General features: G+C 44.4%; 1 protein-coding gene across 2 annotated transcripts in view; it reads right to left on the reverse strand.

The window, feature by feature from the left end:
• Positions 1-19,019, reverse strand: part of FBXW11 (F-box and WD repeat domain containing 11) — a 68,161-nt gene extending 49,142 nt beyond the window's left edge. The window contains exons 1-2 of one of the 2 annotated variants that reach the window (XM_027665236.1): positions 18,922-19,016; positions 11,359-11,460 (exon numbers count right to left, since the gene is read on the reverse strand). In XM_027665236.1, the coding sequence (XP_027521037.1) occupies positions 11,359-11,409 (51 nt within the window). In that variant the 5' untranslated portion in view covers positions 11,410-11,460; positions 18,922-19,016. Of the gene's footprint in view, positions 1-11,358; positions 11,461-18,921 lie in introns of both variants that reach the window. The other variant, XM_027665237.1, reaches the window with a different exon arrangement.
• Between the last annotated feature and the right edge of the window lie 709 nt (positions 19,020-19,728).

The following is a 19,728-nucleotide window of genomic DNA, read 5'->3' on the forward strand; positions in this document are numbered from 1 at the left end:
ACACCATGGACACACCATGGACACACCATGGACACACCATGGACACACCATGGACACACCATGGGACACACCATGGACACACCATGGACACACCATGGACACACCGGCACCATGGCCAGGGACAGGTGGGATCCTTACACACACTGAGCCATTGTTTGCTCAGATCCATTACTGCTTAATACCTCTGTCTTTTCCTAAGGTCTAGAGAATCCCTGGAAGTGTCCAAGGCCAGGTTGGACAGGGCATGGAGCAACCTGGGCTAGTGGAAGGTGTCCCTGCCCATGGCAGGGGGTGGGATGAGATGAGTTTTAAGGTCCCTTCCAACCCAAACCATTCCATGATTCCATGAGAAGCCCTGTAGCCCTTTAACCCTCAAGCAGAACAACACTGAGGAGTGGACACGACTTCCAGCCTGAGGAAAGTGGCTGAGCAACAAACACCACACAGCAAAGCACACATAAATGAGGAATAATTGAAAAATAAGCAACTCCAAACAACTACAAGCCCACAGCCACAAATTCATTGGCATTACATATTAAGGCACCAGGAATGGAGAACCAAAAGAAGACATGAGCTTCAATTAAACGTTCAGTAATTTCCTCCAGCGTGGCTCTATATTTTCTCTCATTTTTCTAAACCAGATTTTGGCACTTCTTCCTCTACATCCCTTCCTGTTTTGCCTGGGCACCAGGATCACATCAGAATTTATTCACATTCATTGGGTTTTGTTCTTCCCCGAGGATCAGCAAAATTTTAAGCGTATTTTGAAGAGGCTTCTATACAGACTTTTAGTGTAAAAGTTACAAAAAGGTTACTCAAAACCACTGAGGAATCTGAAATACTAAAAATGCAGTGACCCTCAATTATTTATCTTTTGCAAAATAGAAGGTGTTTGCACGCAAAAGAAATATAGAAGAAGTAGCACTGCAATGAAATATTGAATACAACTAAAGCCTAGAACCAGTGAGCTACTCCAAGGAAGAATCTCGTGCTGTTCCAAGCTCAGTTTTTAACTCCAAAGATGTATGACAGTGTATTCCAGATTTGGCAACTCAGGAAACTGGATCAATCCTTCATAGTTATTCAGGAAATTCTAATCACTCACTAATTGTCTGAAACACAAGCTTTTGTTGATACACAATTTCAGTGTGTTTTTGGAACTGCTGACATCCAGGCAACCCAAAACCTGCAGAGAACCTTATCTCCATAAGGGTTGCAGACTAACCAGCCAAGGAACAAACCCTTCAGTAACACGAAATGGAAAAAAACGCCCAAATCCTTTATTCCAGCCCCCACTCAGCCTTGCCTGGGGTGAGCCAGACACTCTGCACTGAGTGCTGATTTTATCTGGGTATTCAAAGGCATGTGCAATTGCATAATTGAGACTTCACATGGTTTATATAATGGATGGGAAATGCTCCTGACCTGCACGGTCAGCACCACTTCTCCCTCTCCAGCCTCAAGATCCAGCTGATGACACAAAAAGCACATCAGTGTAGGACTCCACAGAAAGGCTTTGAGAACAGGAGGAACACCTGCCCCAGCTCTCAGGTTCCCATGTAGAAGTTTGAGACTTTCAGACTCTATTTGCTTTAACAACCCAGGCTTAAGTGTACAGGACTGTAGGTGGGTTCCTGCAACAGTACAGCAAATATTTTTTCAGTATTATATGCCTTTAATAAATTCTCTAGTTCAAGAATCTTCAAAAGCAAACAAAAGCATTACAGTTTTTTAGAGCTCAAGTATGCATTCGAATTCTGCCATCATTATAAAACTTTAAAGATAACTTCACCTGACCCTTGTTTAAGTCACTTTTCAAGTAGGACATTTAATCATCAGCTACTGAGGAACTCAGAGAGAACTTTACGGTCCACTTTCATTCACTCATCTTTTTCTTTCAGATCACATTTTTCTGTATTTTCCTTCAAATTTAGATTCTAACAGCCCTAATCCATTTAGCACAATGATATTCATCATTTATCAGTCACAGTATGAAAGACATGCCAATATGCTTGCATTTGCACACCTTATAGTAAACATTTAGCAGTATATTTATTAAAAAATAATATTAAAAAGATGCAGAAAAACACAGATTAGAAACATAGTTTGGATCATCCCTAAAGCCTGGCTTAATAATTGCATCCAAAAAATGCATGTGAACTTGAGGAATGCAAAAACCATGTAAGAATTAAAAAAGCAAAGAGTTGATCTTCGACAGCTGAGAGTTCCTGATCACACCAGTGCAACGGCACCGAACAGACCTCAGTGCTTACAAAGTGAAAAGCCTGGGATGGAGACAGCCTCTACTATTTCTCTGTGGCAACAAAGTCAACTCAAACTTCTCAAGTATCAGTAAAAACCACTTGGAAGCACTGGGAGAACATTCTGCACCACCAAGTAATGCCCCTCCCTAGGGGGACTTTGCAAACATGAATATTTTACCACAGAAATATTATGCAAAGTTGTAAAAAGCTTTGGCTATAGTTCCTTCTTTCTCTGTGCCACTTCCCCAGACTGGGCAGATGGGCATTGGTGGTTTGCTCAGTCCTGCTGCTGTGGTTGCAGCCATCTGTCCTGTCCTACCCTTCCCTCTGAGGCCTCCTCTGATTTACGTGGATTCTCTCACCACTTCCAAGAATCACAAGAACCAAATCACCCATTTGAAGACTCTTCTGTGCCATGGCCTTGAAGGCCTGCAGAATAACCTGTGGGATGCAAATGATGGAGGCCCAGGGACACCTGGGAACAGCCAACCTGCTAAAGCCCCAGGAGCCTGGCACAGGGAAGGGCCAGTGGGACCATTCCTAACCCTGACATCACCACAGCTGCTGAATTCCCTCCAGGCCAGGGCCGGCCCCTCCTGCAGGGCTCTGTCCCAGGAGGAGTCCGGCAGTGCAAAGACACCGAACAAACGTCATTTCAACCTGAGCTGGGAAGATATGGCTACATGTTTCTGTTTCCTTGAAAATCCTCCTGTGGAAGAGAGACCAGAGACCTGCAAGGAAGAGCACAGTGTCACACCCACCCAGAACACGCTGCCTGGCATCTCCTCTCTCCAGATTTCCCTCCCCTCCCAGCAGGAGCAGGGCACTCCCAGGAGGCAGGCACACAGCAGGGCACATTTCCCAGCACATTGCTTTCCACAGTAACAGGATCAGAGAGCAAAAAAAAAATCCTCTTTTCCAAAGGAGGCTGAGAAAGCAGGAACATGAGGCTGTGGCTGACAACAGCCCTGCACTCACACACAGCCTGCTGCAGATGCTTCCTAAGAGGCATCAGCAATAACAGCTCCTGCCCACTCCCTGTGAAATCTCTCAAGCTTAGTGGGACTGTGTTAAGCTTTAAGGGACACAGATTTATGTCAAAATTACACTCCCTGTTGCAGCTCTGAGCAACGGGCTCTGGATTTGCTGAGACAAGGTCTAGTACTTTGTGGGGTTACATGAATGCATCACAGAGAAATGTACTCGTCTCCACAGGGGCAGATCCTTCTAGTCTGAGAGAGGATAGATTGAGATCTTTATGTGGAACAAGAGAAACACCAGCAAAAGGCAGGCTAGCAGGTCACCCAGAGGAATAAGAACCAGGTCTCCAAGCTCACACCACTTTTTCTGTGTTCAGAAGTCCCTTCTGCAGCAGCTCAGTGACGTATCTCAGGAGGGAGTCATATCACCACTTCCTCCTAATCTCGATCATCAAGATTAGTGATTAAGTAAATTACTAACTTTTGATTAGCTGCAACTTCTGAGGAAAAGACAAAGATGAGAGAACTGCCCACCAGCCAACAGCCATGGCTGAAATGATTTGAAAAGCTCTTCAGAAAGAGAGCAGGGCTCCTGAAAGGGGTCACTCCTCTGTTCAAGCCCGTGTGCAGCTCAGGGATGAGGTGTATGACCTTTAGTGCTCTCTAAAAACCACTGAGAACCATCAAGCCCAAAAAAAGCACTCGTGTATGAAGTTGTTTGCACCAGCAAAGCCTTTTCCCCATGAGCAGAAAGGTTGGGAGTTGGCAGCTCTCAAACAGTCCCATGCTGGGGAGCCCACCACAGGTGACCCCAACCTGTCACGTGGTTCCACAGGCCGCCCTCACCACGTGCTGGCCACAGACCACAGGGAATACAGCTGGGCTGGGGTGGCAGAGGCCAAGGGACCGGAAAATCAGGACCTGAGGAAAATCAGGAACCAAAACTCACAGGTATTTACTCCATTTGCTGGTCTTTGGACATCAGGGACACACTTCTTCTCCTCAGCTGAAAGCACTGAGCAGAGCTCTGGTTCACAGCTCAGTCCTCGCTCAGGGGCTGCAATTAATCCAGTAACCACTCACTTCTACTGCCAAATAAACACTAGGAATCGACCCCCTAAAGAGCAGCTCTCTCTTCTGCCCTAAGAATGAACAGGCTGAGTTAATAATTGAAGCCATAAAGCTGAAAGCACTCACGCACACAAAGGACGACAAAGTGCTTCTCACAATCCTTCACACCTGGCAAAATCAACCCCTGCATTCCACAGCTCCTGATCCAGCCGGTGTCCGGTGTCCGGAGCCAGCACCAAGCCATGGCCACACCAGCAGAAGCCCCACAAGCTGCTGTCCCCCTAAGGGGCTGCAGCAGAGCTGTGCCTGGCTCTGAGACCCATCCTAGTGCCCGTCCCAGTTTGGGCACTCCACAGGGAATGGCTGGGATACAGACCTGGTGGAGACAACCAGGATGGCCAAGCGCTGGAGCACGAGGGGGAATAAAATGCAATGTTACCCTTTGCAAAATACTTGCAGTAAGTGCAACTACCACCAAATTGGGCTGTCACATCAGCACTCAAAATCTGTAACACCCACACAAAGAACTCAAAAAAAAAAAAAAAGTTACAAGAAACTGCTGAAAACAAACCCCAAAGTCCTGTTAACTTTAACTGAGAGCAGACTCCAGCTTCAGTCAGAAGAGTCAACAATACTGGGAAGCACTGCTGTTGCTCACCAGAGGGAAAACTGGGTATTTTTACCTCAGATTTAAGGACTGGGGATGCCAGGCCATCCCCCTGCCCCAACCAGCACCAGGCTGACCACGGGCAGAGCTTTCATTGCTTCTACACTGAGGGGCTCGGGATGAAAGCCTCATGTCTCTGAAAAAAGCCCATTTAAAACAAAGGGACAAGCACAAATATTTCAGATATTGGAGAGAACGCTCTGTTCCTTTAAAGAAAAGGAATCAAATATGTATTTCTTTTTAATGGATCTGTTGGACTGTTTCCAAAAACAAATAGTAACAGTCCCACTGTCTTGAGGCAAAATACCAAAAAACATGTCATAGAGGTATTTGTAAATTCCTTCCAACCTAATAGAGGCAGCAAAGCAGTTGCCTGGTTCTGACAACTCATTTTAACAGCTGCAGAGAAGAACATTTCCAAAAGGATGCAGGCTCCAGAGTGACAGGCCAGCCCTCACCTCCCAACTGGGATTTCATGCTCCAGAGGAAAAGGCTTGAGCAGAAAGGCATCTCCTGCACTTGCTGGCATTTTAAGAACACTGCATCATGTCTGTGCCTGAATTTGTACCATGAAAAAGGGATGATGAAGTTATGATGTTAAATTCGTGGCTTTCAAGTACAAACTTTTCCAACTCCAATTTCCGTTGCTGTATTTCCTTCTGGTATCAGAATAGAAACATCAACCAACAGAAGCTCAAAATTAGTAAAGAATAACAAACAGAAGCTTAAGCAAGTTAATCCTAAACTGTATCATCAATAAATAGAAAGACAAACTTCCTTCTGGAAGTTTCTGTGTTTAAACTGTAAGAAGGGAAATTTATGTTGGATATTGGGAAGAAATTCCTCCCTGTGAGGGTGGGGAGGCCCTGGCACAGGTTGCCCAGAGAAGCTGTGGCTGCCCCTGGATCCCTGGAAGTGTCCAAGGCCAGGTTGGACGGGGCTTGGAGCAGCCTGGGCTAGTGGAAGGTGTCCCTGTCCATGGCAGGGGGTGGAACAACATGAGTTTTAAGGTCCCTTCCAACCCAAACCATTCTGGGATTCTGAGATTCTTTGTGCTTCAGTTCAGCTGTGACAGCACCAACAAATAACTGCCTCTGCAGGGAATGCTGGTGTAAGGAATGAATACACATATATACACCCTAATGCTCCAGAACTCCACTTGCCCCTGGGCAAACAGGTTCTTCTGAACAGCAATAAATTACAAACTGGTCAGTTCAAATTAAGACTACAATTTCTGTGAAGACAGCTTCCAGGTATAAACTGATCCACTCCTGTCAACCTGTAAGCAGGAATGAGAACACCAAGAGCGAAGTCAACATCCTGTTCCTATTGCTCATCCATCACCAGGACACATGGAGGAAGAATCACAGTCACTGAGGCTGGAAAAGCCCTCCCAGCCCATGGATCCCCCCCGTGCCCCATCCCCACCTTGTCCCCCAGCCCAGAGCACTGAGTGCCACATCCAGTCATTCCTTGGACACCTCCAGGGGTGGGGACTCCATGAAAACAGAAATGCAGATGAAGGAGAGCCCACGGAGCTGGACATGCCATTGGGCAGAGCCAGGATACGGGACAGGCAAAGCCAAGAGCACCATCACGAGCCTGCGGAGCACTGGGAGAACGGGCTGGGAGGAGGAGGGAGAGTCAAGTCTGACAAAGCCACCGCAGGAATTTTAAGACATGGCCTGTGGAGGAACAGGTCGATATCTCCCACTGGATGTTCTGGAAGAGAGAAGTTTCTTGTTCTCTGTTAGAGCTTCCCAGCTCCACAGCCCATGTATGAACAGGAGAGGAAGGCCAGAGCAGGGCACTACGTGCAATTATGCTGAGAATTTTAAGAAAAATAAATGGAAAGAAAGGTGTAGAAAAGAAACTTTTCTAAGAACCCCAAAGACCCTGTGAGGGTCTAAATAAGCATGAAAAAACCTAAACAGAGTTTTAGAAGAGAGATAAAATGATCTTTTTTTAAAAAAGTGAAGGAAAAGTGTAACTGAAACAGAGAAGAAAGTTGGTGGGGCAATATTTGGTTACTAGGTTAAGTTCATTACACCTATCTAATAATTCATTTCCCAAGGACTATTTCATCACATCCTACATTATGCAATAATTCAGAGTGATGTCTGGGCTCTTATCTCCTGCTGCTGAATGATTAGTCTCCAGTTCACACTGCAGACGTTTGCTTACAGAGCCCCGGCTGATGCCTGACGGAGCTCTTGGAGCTATTTCCCAAATCAGTGTGACAAATATGCTTCAAACCCTGCAATGCTCCACAAGGATGAAGCCATGGAAGGTGCTGTACCCACAGGGTTACATTACCCAACTGGTAACAGAACCAGTTCCTCTAGAGAACTAAATAAGAGACCAGTATGGTTTGAATGTTGGAGTCAAATCCATATTGGAGCAGATGAAAACAGGAGCCATTGGAACCCCTGTGCATTCATAATGGTGAGCTCCTTGGTACAACAGCATTATTAAAGATAATTAAGGAGTCAAAAATAAGGCCTGGGAATCTATAACAGTTTCAAGTACTAGGAACTGGTATTTAATATATGCTTCTCAATGCAACAGCAACAAGTGATAAGGACCAAGGACTTTATTTCCAAATAACAGCAATTACATTGCAAGTCAGAATAGATCAGACAAACTCCAAGCACCACAAATAGGAATAAATACTTTTTAATAAATTATCTGTCTCTCCTCTCCATTCACTAACAGCTCACAGAATGCAGAAAGTAAATAATTTTCCAGTAAACTACAGGAATTATGAAGGTATTTGACTGCATGAGAAAAAAGCACAGAACACAAAGACTATTTGTGGACAACTGGAACACCACCCCAATCCATGGGCATCAGAGGTATTTGCTTAATGTTACACCCTCATTTTAGAAGAGCCTTGTTAGGTTTCATGATTAACAACATCATGGAGAGCAAGATGGTTTGCAAGAACAAACCTAATCTCTGCCTTCTCCTTTCAGATGGGTTCCAAATGACTCCTGAAGCCTAAATGTTTGAAAAAGCACCAAGACTGAATAAAAGCTTCCTGAAGAGATTCTACAAGGCTCCAGATTTAAGACTTTTCTTGCCTCTTTCTGGCTTGTTCGCTAATTACTCTACACAGACACCACACAGATAACAGATATATCTCCCAGATAAGGTCTGTGAATCACCCAAGAGCTTCTGTATCTCCCTCCTTGCACTTCCTATTAATCATCATTACCCTAAATGATTGTGTGCTACAGAACCAAGATCTACCTATGCCCCACCTGATATATATGTGGGCTTACAGGAAACAATGAAGAGCAAGCCATGGTGCCAAAAATAAAAAAATGGGGAAAAGCAGCTGGTGCCACTTTCACTTCCAAGTTCCCCTTCAGCTGTCACCAGCTCGCACACCCAAAAGGAGAACTTTAAAAAAAGAATCTCCACAGATACTTCCAAAAGATTCAAAACCTCTTCTGGTTGCAGCTCTACAAAATAAATTAGACCTTAATGAAAAGAAAAAAGTCTTCATTTTGGAGCAATACTTCATAGACTCATGGAATATCCCAAGTTGGAAGGGACCCACAAGGATCATCCAGTCCAACCCCTGGCCCTGCACAGGCCCATCCCCAAGAGTCACCCCCTGTGCCCCAGAGGATCAGCCAAACCCTCCTGCAGCTCTGGCAGCCTTGGGGCTGTGCCCACTGCCCTGGGGAGCCTGGGCAGTGCCCAACCAGCCTCTGGGGGAAGAACCTTTTGCTGAGATCCAACCTGAGCCTGCCCTGACACAGCTCCAGCCATTCCCTGGCTGCTGTCCCTGCTCACACAGAGCAGAGATGGAGCTGCCCCTCGGGAGGAGCTGCAGATCCCAGTGAGGTCTGACCTCAGTCTCCTCTTCTCCAGCTGAACACACCAAGTGCCCTCAGCCACTGGACTCAAACCAGCCAAGCACCCTGCACACCCCACTGAGTGGCAAATCCCCCAGGGATCTGCCTGCTTAGGACATTCATCCCTCTTATTGCCTGGACAACCCATCAGGAGGGTGCAGCCAGAACAAAGCACGAGCCCTGCAAGAGGCAGGGGGAACAAAATCCCGGTGAAACCCTCCTCAGTCCCTCCTCAGTACAAGAGGCTGGACACACACAGTTGTTTCTCTGCACACACTGAGCTCCCACAGCCCCAGAGCAACCCCACCTGCCTGAACAGAGGGGCTGCCCTTGCAGCATGTACTTAATCACTGAAATTCCTTCACCCTAATAACTGTTGCTATTATATGGCTAAAAATGTTCTGGGATTGTGCAATTCCCACAGGCATATGGAGCAGGAAAGCCTTACACAAATGAACTGGCACTTCAACATGGTTCTCATAAAAGCTGACAGATCTGTAATAATTCCTGAAAACAAGACAGGTTTGAGAAATCTTTCCAAGTGACACATTCTGACAAAACAGCTGCCTTAGCTCTGGGTTTTAATTATATGGCACCACATCTGTGTGATAACAAGTTTCCAACAACCTTGTGTATAAAGCAGCACGTTCATGAACAAACTGGATTGTATTTTATCCTGTAATCAATATTATCAACAGAAGTTTGTAATACAACACATTCTGCATCAGTTAATCAACTCCCAGCCTGAGCAGAGTTTTGCCCCTGTTTAATTTACAGTTTATGTACCCAGTGGAGTTGATTTATAAGGAACTAGGGACAGTCAAAGTTCTCACACTAAGGAGTCCTGAAACAGTTCTCAAGCTGGTGAACACAGGCTGAAGTCACAACTTCCAAAATCAGGTAGGGAGGAGGTAACAAATTAAGCCCTGGGTCTGCTGTGGCAGCAGAGCAGCAGCTCCCACCCTCAGCAGGGCTCAGGAACCATCCCTGCCCAACATCCTGGACACTCCCAACATCACTGTCCAACTTCAAACCAACCAGGATCACTTGCTAAAACATTCTGAGACACCCTTTGGCCACTCACAGATAAGATCCAGGGAGAAAAAGAAATTCAGAATTCCCACTGAAACAAAGTTTTATTTTACTTTTCCGAGAGAGTCAATGCTGAGGATCAGGAAAAGGGAGTAGGAAGATTTTGCATAAGAACAAGCTTGCAAATATTCCCAAGACAGACACCAAACCTCAGTGACTGCCCTGGCAAAACTATAGGCACCTTCTATAACCATTATCTGGCCATGAGACAGTGATAATTTCTATACATTTGAATTATCCTTCTATGTGTTTATCTCAGGGTGTTTTTTCCTTGCTTTGAATAACTATTTCAAAATGGGAAATATAAAGCATTGAAACAGAAAAACATTTCTATTTTAACAGAAATTTGAAGGAATTTCTAATTCTGAAACTGAAATTTCCTGGATCTCAAGCGGCCACATTTTGCAAGTGGGAGGAGAGGCTTTGAAATAACTGGTTGCTCTCTAAGGTAAGACTGTGGCTGAACTCAAATGGAGTGACAAACAAAACTCAATTGTTTTCATTCACAAAAGCAATGTCTTTTAAGTACTCACTTTGTACACATGAAAGACTGAACCACTGAATAATGTTATTATGTTATAAAATATACAAATGTTAAATAATCACTGTGCTCTGCTAAAAAGCGATACATTCAGAAACACCTGAGGAAGTAGCACACAGTTACTACACACATTGGGTATTTTCTTTCCAAGGTAAATCCCCTGGGAGTTCAATATTGTTAACTGGTACCAAAAGCTCTTTTTTTATCATTTTCAATCCCTCCCAACCCAGTGAAGAAACAGCAGCAATTCCCCATCTATAAATTATGCAGGCTCAGCTCCAACAGCTTACTAGAAAAAAACAACAGAGAACTTAAGGTTTAGTGGTTTTCTATGCAGAATAACCCCCCATCCCTTCACTTCTTTAAGTTAAAACACTAAGTGAACAGGGTAACCCAAAGACCCCAGGACTCCATGCTCACTGTTCTGCATTCAAACACGTGCAGAGACCAATGTAAGGCTACACCCAGGACCGCGCTCAGCAGCAAACAAAAAGCTTATCCTTTCTACAGGAAATCACACAAATATCACAGGCTAGTCAGGTCATTGCAATTCAAGAGAAATGGCAAAGCTCATTATGTTATTTTTTTAAATTAAACGAGAAAGCAAAACGTAGCAGGCAACATGCAGAACTATGTGCTACTTATATCACAACTTCAGTAAACAGGCAATCAAACACAACCTCACCACCCCCCAGCACCTCTGGCACAGACAGCCCTTTAAGAGTCACTCCTCCAATGCAATTAAGTAGAAGATTTCAGAAAAGGATGCACAACAAACATTTAGCAGACTTAACAATTGGATTAAACAGAGTCCTGCGAGTTTAACACAAGTTCAAAGCATAGGCATAACATTTACAACAAGAAAGAAGAAAGGCACCTGGAGACATCTGACACTGGGCATGCTCTGCAGGCATCTCAGTGCGCACATGCTCTCTACCAGGTTGGAGCAGCCTAGCCACAAAGACCTTGGCACAGAACACTGCAGGGTGACAAAAAGGAAGGAAGAGAAGAAGCAGTTAGATGCCACAACAAATCACTCAAGGCAGGCAACTCATTAGTAAGTTAACGTGGGTACTTATCTATGTTATTTCTACATCAGTCACCAGGTTGGCGGCCAAGGGTAAAATAACCACTGAAGATCCTGTGCAGCAAAGGAGTCATCCCTCTGTCCTGTCCAGGACAAGCCACCCCTCTGTCCTGAGCTCATCTGCCTCATTTGTAACCTCTTGGGTTTAGTGCCCAGCTGAAGGTTTTAACTTAGCACCAGTAGTCTGGGAGTTGTCACAGTTTGGGTCCCACATTGCTGCTGACAGAGGTTCTGGGGCCTCACTCAGCAGAGGGAAACGCTGGGACACTCAGAGGAGCAACTGGGGACCTGTCCTTCAGCAACAGCAACTTCAGCTGCTTTTTTTCAGGTTACTGAGCATCTTTGTTCCTTAACCCAGATTAACAGCTCTGGAGCAAAGCTATACACCCATTGCCAAATGCTCTTTGCAGGGAATGCAGCAACTAGACAAGAGAACCACAAACACCATCATGTGTAAAAAATCCTCAGGTTTTTTGGTTCTTTACTGTAATTTCATAAAAACATGTGTCGTTCTCTATCTTAATACAGTGTTGCTGCTGCCTTATTTTCCTCTCTCTGGATTTTTTAAGGATCCTGCCCCCAGAGTGCACCCCAAAGAGGGAACAGCACCACGTGTTCCCTTCATAGTCCCCCCCGAGACACAAGGGCAGGAGGTTCCCATTAGGGTGGCAAATCTTGAGTGGAAGTGGAGGAGCTTTGAGAATTAAGGTTTGGTCCTCCCCACTGTCTCAGCTTTCCCAAACTATTTGTGGTGCTTTATTCCAACAGCAAAACCAACATTAATGTCTGAGGTTCCGGTCTCTCTTCTGGGACACTGACAACCAAAAAATCGAGGTATTTTTTAGACAGGAACAACCTCTAAGTTCAAACTGCAAGATCAAGTTCTGGTTAGTCAAGATACATGGTATCCTGAGAAACCAGGGGAAAACTTTGGAATTATCAGTTGAAGATATCCTAAAGCCAAATTATATCCTGACTACAGTTATTACTCACACCACCACCCAAGCCAGAGAGAGCCAAGCTTAACTACCAGACTCCCCATTGCTGACAGGAGAAGTTAGGAAAAGTCTGGAAATCCTTTTTGGGTTTTTTCTGAAGCTGAAGAAATGTTCTGCAGAGACTCCTCAAACCTTTTATAGCTCCAGGGTATTATTTCACAGCTCCTTTTAAGGACAGAGTAGCTCATACACCAGATAAAGTTGGGGAAAAGGCTTCAATTCCTCAGCATCAAGCAGTGCACAAACCCAGCTTCATCCCTTGGCACAGACTGCGCTTCCAGTATTTTTCACATTGGCTTTCAACTTAGTTATAACAAAGACCAGATCTTTAAAAAAGAAACCCCACACAGGCCAAAGCTGACAGGGAATAACGGGAGGTGAAGCCTCCGGGAAAGCAGTTTGTGCCAGGAGTGAGGAGGGGGAGAGAGCTCAGAGCACCTGAAGGGGTTAAAAACTAATTGTTTCCATTTCAGGTCTTATGAATAAAACAAAAGAAAGTGTAATATTTTCATCTCCATGCTAAGGAGAGAAATTAAAGCAAGAACAGGACAAGAATGCCACTCCCAGCATCAAAACACACTGGAATTCTCTCTCCTGTATGGTGTTTCTGCAACACTGAACCATTAAAATTCAGGGAATCATTGCAGGTATTTATTAAAGTCCAATGAAAATGTTGCATTTTTAAACATATAGGTCTAGTAAAAAAAATTTCATTCTGCTCACAAGACTTAACAAAAATCATTGACCAAAAAACACAGCAAACTTGTCTCCTAAGATGTTCAGATCAGATGCACAAAGCCGAGTAGGTGTCCATAAATTATAAGCTAAATAATTTAACTATTTTTCACTAGTTTAGGTTGTTAGACTGCTTTTTCTTTTATGAACTACTTTATACCTAAATAAGCTGAATTTTAAATACTTAAAAGAAAGATAGGTCACTCAAGAACATTTTTTTAAATTTCATTTAAAATACATTAGACAGCGAGGCCGTTTCCGTGCCAAGCTGAAGCCCCACAAAAGCCTTTTCACAGGATTACGAAACCCTGACTGAAAGGATTTATAAAACCATATTGCACAACACTACAAATTAAATATTGCCTCCCACTTCACACCACACAGGAACGAGCAAATATTTGTGTGTTCACCGACATGTCATTGCTTGACCTGCTTGCGTAGGGACTGTCAGGAATAAAAGTGTAATGGTTACTACAGACTTAACCTTGCCCAGCAGGAGCCTGAACTCCTGCCTTCACTCTCCACTTGTCTTTCCTCAGGATCCCAGGGAGATGCAGCACAATTTCAGAAAGCCTGGAGAGCTGGGGGATCACCTGAAGGCCCTGTCTGCAGGGCACAGAGGGGCCCTGAGCTCTAGGGCAAGAACACAGAAACTCCCACTGACTTTGCCATGCCTTACACTCGGAAGGATTCGTACCCTAATTTTATTATTAGATGATTGATTTTACTTCTATACACAAAGCTCCAGGAATTACATTGCAAGATTTAGGTTTCAACCTTAAATCTCAAATTTAAGCAGCCTATGCAAATGCTGCATTTGCATTCAAACCTGGAAATTCTCAGTAGTATCAGTAAAAAAGGAACATGCTTCAATGCCTTTAAATCTTAGATGCTAAGAACTTCTTATATTAATAGCAAAGCACAAAGCAGTGTTCACCCAACAAACCAACATTTTAGGATGAAGGTATCAAAAAAAACCCCTCTCAGGCCCTGAACCATCCAAAGTTTTCATTCCCCCTGGACTTCTCCCAGGTTACAGCACTGCTGTCCTGTTAAAGCACTGTAAAATGTCCAGAAACCATTTGGTTCAGTGCATCATTAAAGAGTGATGTCCCACGGAAATCCTCACACTTTTGTATCCCTTAAAAAGAAAAATCCCTCATTTATCCTATAAAGCCCATTAAATTGCTCAAGAAATGCCTCTGGACTACAGTGGGTATTCCTGATGGAACCAGCCCCCCTTTGCTGCCCAGGGATGGCAACATTGCAGTGTCAGAATCAAGAATTGCAGCATTTCCATAACCCAGCCTTGTGCTGCAGCTCTTAGAAAGTATTAAAATTATGACCTCGCAAGTTATATGCATTCATTTTATTTATACAAGATAATTTAAGGAATCAACACTTATTGGATCCAAATTTACAGCTTGGGAAATTCGGGTCATAAGGCAAAAATATCCTTGTTTTTTTACAAACAGTTTCTAGACAGATTCCAAAAAAGATTGGCAAGGGGAGGCATTTTGGAATTCCAAAGGAAAATGCAGTAAAACAAATGAAGGAGCTAATTTACTTCATTTTTTTCCAGGAAGCATGGCTAACTATATTAATTCACTCCTCCTGCAGCAACTTACACAGAAATTGAACATCAGAACCCAACAAATCTTTTCAGTTTATAAATCCTAAAGTCTGACATGCTTTTCTAAGTTTTCCTGGGACAGCAGACCAGTTCCTCAGCAAGGTTAGGTTGTGCTCTGGATGTCCATAGGGCTATAAATTGATATTTGAACTGGCAAAAAAGGTACAGGTTTTTAGTTGTAAGAAATTCACATGCTACTCACCATTGGTGATTTACTGCTTAGTTTACTTTGATTTAGGCCTGGACCAATAGAACTGACACTTCTTTATTTCCAATTATTAACAATTAATATTGATAAATTTATAGGGTAACTGTTGCTACTTAATCCCCTCTCCATGGCTGGGGGTTCAGTTTAGTGCTGCACAAAGGGGTGTTTATGAAAAGCAAACTTGGATTTGAGGGCAGTCTGAGCACCTGGGAAAGCCTTATGCTCCCAACTCAAATTTAATATCAAGTTTAGATCTCAGTTTCTCAAAAATCAGCATTAACCACCATAAGACATGAAAACCATAAAGCAGTAGCACTGTCTCAAGGCCTTCAGTATTATTTTCCACTCGGCAGGGCACAGTTGCCAGCTGAAGTCCATCCCGGTTTGCAGGCTGGGATATCATCCAGATCTTACCTGGAGCTTTTACTGTAAGTGATTTATTCAGAGTGCCAGGCAGAGCAGTGGTGAATCACTGGGCACGGGAAGGAGTGCTCTGAGGATGTGAGGGGTGGGAGAGCAGGAATGTCAGTGTGGGGGTGTGTGAATACTCGTGTGGGACATGCAGGGAGCACCCCCAGTGTCCCCGGTGACAGCCCGGCCCTGCTCTGCAGAGGGACTGGGGCAGTGACAGGCTGCCCCAGCCCAGGGCAGCACTCCGTGCTCCTCCCAGCCCACTGGGAGCCCTCTGCGAGCCCACGCTGTCCCCTGGAGGTGCAGGGTGTCCACATGCTCTGTACCAGTCTGCTGCAGTCGGGGCCATCCCAGCCTTTCCCAGGGCAAACGCAGCCTCACGGCACGGCCCGAGTGTCCAGACCAGAGGCTGTTGGAGCTCCAGCCCTACAACCTATTTCCAAACTCCGTGGAGTTTTACACATGTGTTCCAGTGACCTGCTTCAGTCTAAGGAGGACTATATTTTCAGGTCAAGAAAACTGTCTTAGATCTAATTTGCTCTTGCATTTCTGTCCTTTGATGAACTACAAATGCAAAAGTGATTTTCTCAAAAATAATTATCCACACAGCAGCAAACTCTTTTTAACTTGTGAAATGTTTTTGGTTATTCCTTTATTATCAGATCATTCTAAAAAAATAGGTAACCAATAACTGAGTCATGGTGCCATTAGGAAAACCAATTTAGACAAATGATTTGCCATTCCCAATAAAAGTGGTTCAATGCAACAACTTTCCAACAGCCATTCAAGATCTGCACGTGAGCTCTTGCATTTGGGGAAAAGCACTAAGTGAGGAATCAGGAAATTTAAAGCAAGACAAAGGGGAAATAATTGATGAGAGAAATTCTCCTCATTACCACACCGTAGCTCTAGATAGGACACTGAATTCACAGGAGGGTGATGGATAACGCTGTCCCACTCTGCTCCTGGAGATCAAAGTACACGTGTGCTACGCCAAATGAATGCTACAAAAGGAATATGGGTTCAGTGGAGAGAAGATAAAATGCTTTCCTTGAATATAATAACCATCTTACTCCATTATAATTTATTCATCAGGATAAGACTCGTCAGATGCAGCAGCTCATTTTCAGGAAGACACAAAGGACTAGGGAGAAAATCCTAATTCGTTTGTGTAAATCACTCTGAACATGAACTGAAATCATTTAAATTTTCCAAAATACACAGTATTTAGATTAACCCTCCTTCCTTCATGCACATACACCCCAACTCCCCCAGTTCCAAAACTCCCTTGTGCATTAACACACCCTGTGTTACATTCAAAAAGCAAAGGGTTTCCCCTGTTCTCCTGCAGCAGGAACAGAGGGGTCACAGACACCTCCAGACAGCAGCACCCCTGCTCTGAGCACATAACAGCTGGGGAAAAGAGACCCAGCACTGCCAACTCAGACAGGAGACACTTGGAGTGAGTTAAACACGTACAGAACTGTGGCTGAAACTTGTCTAACACGTCAAAAGTTGTCTCAGACTCTCTTCTGTATTAAGTTTTTAAGGGTGAGGCCTAACATAACTAACAATAATATTAACCCCCGACTACACACACTCCTGAGGTCCAAGCCTGGGCTCTCACATAACAAAATTCGGGATTCACAGGCAGGGTTTGTACACCAGAGGCTGCACAGAAATATTGACACAGCTCTGAGAGCTGCCTTATGTTGTATTTTCTGAAATGTAAGATTCAAAACACGGGTAAGAACAAAGCCATCAACCTGCTCAGCTCTACTGCTGCCTTTGTAGGGCTGTTTCATGTTTCCAAAAGTTTAGCAATATTAAATATCATAACACTGGGGATCTTGATCAGCAGGAGCACACATTTATGCTTCCTCTTTTTTCCCCCCTCAGTATATTTTGAATTATTTCCTCTTTTCAGGTTTCATCATAAAAGATGCCAAGTTCACTTCTGCCTCCTTATTTTCTCTTTTTAGAAAAAGGCACACCCTGAACAGTAAATATTCCACAGGAAGATGTTATTTTACAGTTTTAACTCCAAAGTGAGTCTGATAGGTGCATGGGACAAATTCAATTTGATATTAGATAAGACTGCAAGAAATGTGCCAGACTAAGGTTAGTAAGTACTTCCCTTAGATTTTCCCCCAGGTTTATTTTAAAGAATTACACTAAAACAGCATGTCCAACACCTCTCCACACTAACCAAATAAAATTCTACTACTCAAAAAACCAAATCAAAAACCAACAGCACCCTGTGCGCAAATAATTCATTACACATGTATTTATCAATTAAATTCAAATATAACTTTTGCACAAAATACCACACCAGCAAGACAAACGCAGAGTTAAAACAACCAATGGCACCTACGAGAGTCTCTGGTACAGGAGGTTAAATACTGAGGCCTTACCAATTGCTGCAGCAACTCCCTGCCAGAGAGAACACACGAGTGGCTTGGTGTTATTGCTACTACTGCCCAAAGGAATTGAGGGGCATTGCTTTGGAGTGACTTTGGAAATAAGCTGCCAAGTTCATCAAAGCACTAACTGACAACAGAGCTGGGCACTGGGAGAGCTGCAGCTCTCCTGTTCACACCATATATACTGAACTGGCAGAACTTTCTTTTCCTACCAGTTAGGGACACAGCTTTTCTTCCTGGGGCACAAAAGTACCCTCCAAACCCATCTCTGAGACAACATCTTGTAGCCTTTTACAGTCATCTCAAAATCTCAGATGAATGTGACTCAAAACACAACCACTTTCCCCTGCTCTGAAATAAACCCGTTATCACTTCAAGGTTCCTTCCTAAGGCCCTGCCTTACACCTGGCTTAGATACCTCCAAAACCAGCTGGGGACAGATCTTCCCACTGAAATCCCACAAAGGGTTTAGGACACTGCCCACGACAGAATTTCAAATGGCATTTCAGCAGGAAAAGCTACAGGAGTTTGTACGAGGAACAACGAGAGAAACTCTCTCCATTTCTGCTGAAGCCATCAGAACTCAGAGCAGGTACCTGTGAGCTCCCTGAACTCCACGAGAAGCTCAGTGCAGTCCCTGGCAAGGCTGCTCTGCCCTTCCAGAGGCAGGATGTGGCAGCCACTCACTCCGTGCCCTGCACACGCGGCTTTCCAGCTCCACAGAAGTTTGCCTCATGTTCCTAGGCCTGTCCTTCACAGCAGACCAGCAATTCCCTACAGTCCTACTGTAACTCCTGGATACACCCTTTCTGACTGTGAGCTCAGCAGCTGACTCCCTGTGTCCAAACACTGCGGGGACATGAAGCAGTTAAAGCAAGAGACTGAATGTGCGGACAAACTCGTCTAAGCAGAAGCAGCAAGATATAGTACAGGGTGACATCTTACCTGAAACTTTGTTTCTGGGCTTCAGATCCACCAATCCAGAATGAAAGGGGATTCGAATGGGTTTTCCTTCTCAGACTTGTCTGTTAAAAGAGAGCAGCCAATCATCTTCAGCTTGGTGTATCTACTTCTTTCTTGAACGAAAGCCCAATTACTGCTAAAGCTGTTAGAGACAAGGCACTGACCAGCCCGGCACCGACTGCGTTAGTGGGGCGGCGGATTGGTGGATCTAAGACAGAGAAACGGATTTACTGACAACAGTTGCTCCTTCCCCTACCCTGAATCACCCAGTGAACAAGTGTTTTGAGGCTACAGCTCACCTGGCAAAGATTAAAGAAGATGAGAAGAAACTACAGTGCAAACAACAAAACAAATACTAAAGCTCCAAGCACCAGCTCACACCTCACACAGCCGCTCCAGGAGCTGCCCCAAGGGCCATGCACAGGTCTGCAAACAGCTCCGTGTGCTTCTCCTGGTCTGCTATGTACATGCTCTAAAGCAGTTGATTGCAGTGATTATTTCCCTGTTTCCAGACTCAAAATGACCTGACTTGCCTCATACATCTGCAGCACAAAGATGGAGCCATTATGACATTCCAGACCTGAACAACAGCGCTGAATTTTGTGTATTTTCAGCTCCTTCTCTGGAAAACAATCCAGAACCAGGAGGGAGGAAGACACAGTCCACTACTCCTGAGATAAGAAAATGTCACCCCCTGCTAAGCAAAGAGATAAAAGGCCTCCAGAGCCAATACTGTCAGCAGCACACTTTAGGTGACTCATTTAAAGCAGCTGGAACAGTAACCCCTAA

Source organism: Corapipo altera, unplaced genomic scaffold, assembly GCF_003945725.1.
Source record: "Corapipo altera isolate COAL_440 unplaced genomic scaffold, ASM394572v1 111, whole genome shotgun sequence".
NCBI lineage: Eukaryota > Metazoa > Chordata > Aves > Passeriformes > Pipridae > Corapipo > Corapipo altera.